The sequence below is a fragment of the Raphanus sativus genome, chromosome 7 (genome assembly GCF_000801105.2).
Source record: "Raphanus sativus cultivar WK10039 chromosome 7, ASM80110v3, whole genome shotgun sequence".
In the NCBI taxonomy this organism is placed as follows: domain Eukaryota; kingdom Viridiplantae; phylum Streptophyta; class Magnoliopsida; order Brassicales; family Brassicaceae; genus Raphanus; species Raphanus sativus.
In genome coordinates, this window is record NC_079517.1 from 12037123 (window position 1) to 12039653 (window position 2531).

General features: G+C 43.9%; 1 protein-coding gene across 1 annotated transcript; it reads left to right on the forward strand.

Annotated features, from left to right (window-relative positions):
• Positions 1–268: 268 nt before the first annotated feature.
• On the forward strand, positions 269–2531 carry LOC108816882 (pollen receptor-like kinase 3). The gene is made up of 2 exons (XM_018589445.2): positions 269–1168; positions 1370–2531. The coding sequence occupies exons 1-2, from the start codon at positions 269–271 to the stop codon at positions 2417–2419; spliced, it is 1950 nt and encodes a 649-aa protein (XP_018444947.2). The 3' UTR covers positions 2420–2531.

The window sequence follows — 2531 nt, forward strand, 5'->3', positions numbered from 1 at the left end:
TAAAACTGCATTAATGAACACTTCCCACCAAAAAAATGTAATTCTACTCCAGTTTAGGCTTCGACTCAAATTAACAACACTTAATAATAGCTTTAGCTTTTCTCAATCTTGACTGTTTCAACGAACATTCTCGCCATAAGCTCCGAACTATCTCTCATCCAATGGACCACAAACGCCAAAGAAAAACAGAGACACAGCGAGAAACAAGACAGGAACAAAGAAAATTAGAAACAAAAAAAAAACACAAGGTTCTTGAAAACAAGAGTAAATGGCCATGGCCTGGCTAATATGGCCGTTCCTACTATTCCTAACAGCACTTCCTGCAAATTCGATAACTGAATCAGAATCATTATTGAAGTTCAAGCAGTCATTAACCTACGCCCCGCCTCTCGATTCTTGGACACCAGATTCAGTTCCTTGTGGAGGACTGCAACCATGGGTCGGAATACTATGCAACAAACACTCAGTCTTTGGTCTCAGGCTCGAACAGATGGGTCTCTCAGGAACCATCGACGTTGCCTCCTTAATGACCTTACCAGCGTTACGCACCATAAGCATAATGAACAACTCTTTCTCAGGTGACATACCCGAGTTTAACCGGTTGACCGGTCTGAAATTTATTTATTTATCAGGCAACCGCTTCTCTGGTAACATCCCTTCCAACTATTTCTCAACGATGGTTTCTCTGAAGAAAGCTTGGCTCTCAAACAACGAGTTCTCTGGCTTCATTCCTCTCTCTTTGGCCACCAAGTTGCCTAATCTAATAGCGTTACACCTCGAAAACAATCAGTTCATTGGGAATATACCGAACTTCACGCAACGGAGTTTAGTTGATGTTGATTTCTCAAACAACCGACTATCCGGAGCGATACCATCAGGTTTATTGATATTCGACGTGGAGATTTTCGCGGGGAATCCTGGCCTTTGCGGTAAGAAGCTAGCAACTACATGCACGCAGCCGAGAGATGCGACTGCATCAGTTTTAGTAGAAGGGAGAATGAAAGATGCGTATAAGACCAAGTACTATATAGCATTTGGTACACTAGGGATACTTTTCGTGGTTACCATCATCTCCTTGTTCTTCAAGAAGAAGAAAAAAAAGAGAAGAAGGAGGAAGAGGACGCGTCATGCCTCTGAACAAGACAGCAATGACGACCAACAAATCCAGGTTAGTCCACATCATATTCTTCACTTCAAGAGAGTCGGTTTTGAGATTTATGGGACATATATTTATTAATCAATTTAAGTATCAAATGATTTATCATATTATCCATTTAAATGATTGTTTCATCTGGTTATGCCTAAAACGGATCCGGTGTTAAAGGGAGTTTTTAAGTTATAAAGCACAACTTCTTGGTGTGGTTGACAGATAACTGTTGACGGATCAAGAACTGGTGGCTCGAGGCAGAGTAAGAGCAGTCGCTCTGGAGAGCTGGCTGATAGATCAACAGGTATGACGAGGACGACGGCGGATTTGGTGATGGTGAACAAAGAAAAGGGTGTATTCGGTTTATCAGACTTGATGATAGCATCGGCTAACGTTCTCGGAAACTCCGGCGGTGGTGGCAGCAGGCCTAGCAGCGGCGGAAACGTGGGATCTGCATACAAAGCAGCGATCTCTAACGGCGTGACTGTGGTGGTGAAGCGTGTGACAGTGATGAATCAAGTGAGCATAGACGTGTTCGACAAGGAAGTTAGAAACTTAGGTAGCTTGCGACACAAGAATGTATTAACACCTCTTGCTTACCATTTCCGACAAGACGAGAAACTGCTTGTGTTCGAATACGTCCCCAACTTGAGTCTGCTTCACCGGTTACACGGCGATCACGGCGAGGCTTCTCGGTTATTAGACTGGCCTTCACGGTTTAAAATCATCCTAGGAATCGCGAGAGGGATGTGTTACCTCCACAAGGAGTTAGGGTTTCTAAGCTTACCTCACGGAAACCTAAAGTCGAGTAATATATTTCTTGGCGAAGACGACGAGCCACTCGTCTCCGAGTTCGGACTACAAAGACTGATTAACCTCGACGATCAAGTTCAATCTCTAGTAGCGTATAACTCTCCCGATGAGACCGTCTCTGCTAAGTCTGATGTGTTTAGTTTCGGGGTCGTGGTCTTAGAGATTCTCACAGGGAAGTTCCCGTCGCAGTACGCCGGAATAAATCGAGCTGGCGGGACGAATGTGGTGGAGTGGATTGGCTCCGCCGTGGAGAAAGGTGAGTGGATGGATCTGCTTCATCATACGGTCGTAGCCGCCGCTGCTGATGATGAAACGTCGTCGGATGAGATAGAGAATGTTTTACGGATTGGTGTGAGGTGTACCGGAGAAGATCCAGATCGGCGACCGAGTATGAGTGAAGTAGTCGATGAACTCACGATGGAAGATTCAAGCGACGACTTCATCACCATAGAAACTTAATTAGCTTCACTTTTTCTTTTTAAGATTTTATTGAGTTCCAACCGTTAGATTCGTGCAGATTCACCATTTTGTATTAATTTATGATTTTTTCCTTTTTATATTTGTAAATGAT

What these genes read in the sequence shown, in the direction of transcription:
- LOC108816882 (XM_018589445.2), top strand. Translation starts at nt 269, where the DNA reads ATGGCCATGGCCTGGCTAATATGGCCGTTCCTACTATTCCTAACAGCA. An exon ending in ATGACGACCAACAAATCCAG is followed by an intron (nt 1,169 to 1,369) that starts GTTAGTCCACAT and finishes TGTGGTTGACAG; the next exon opens with ATAACTGTTGACGGATCAAG.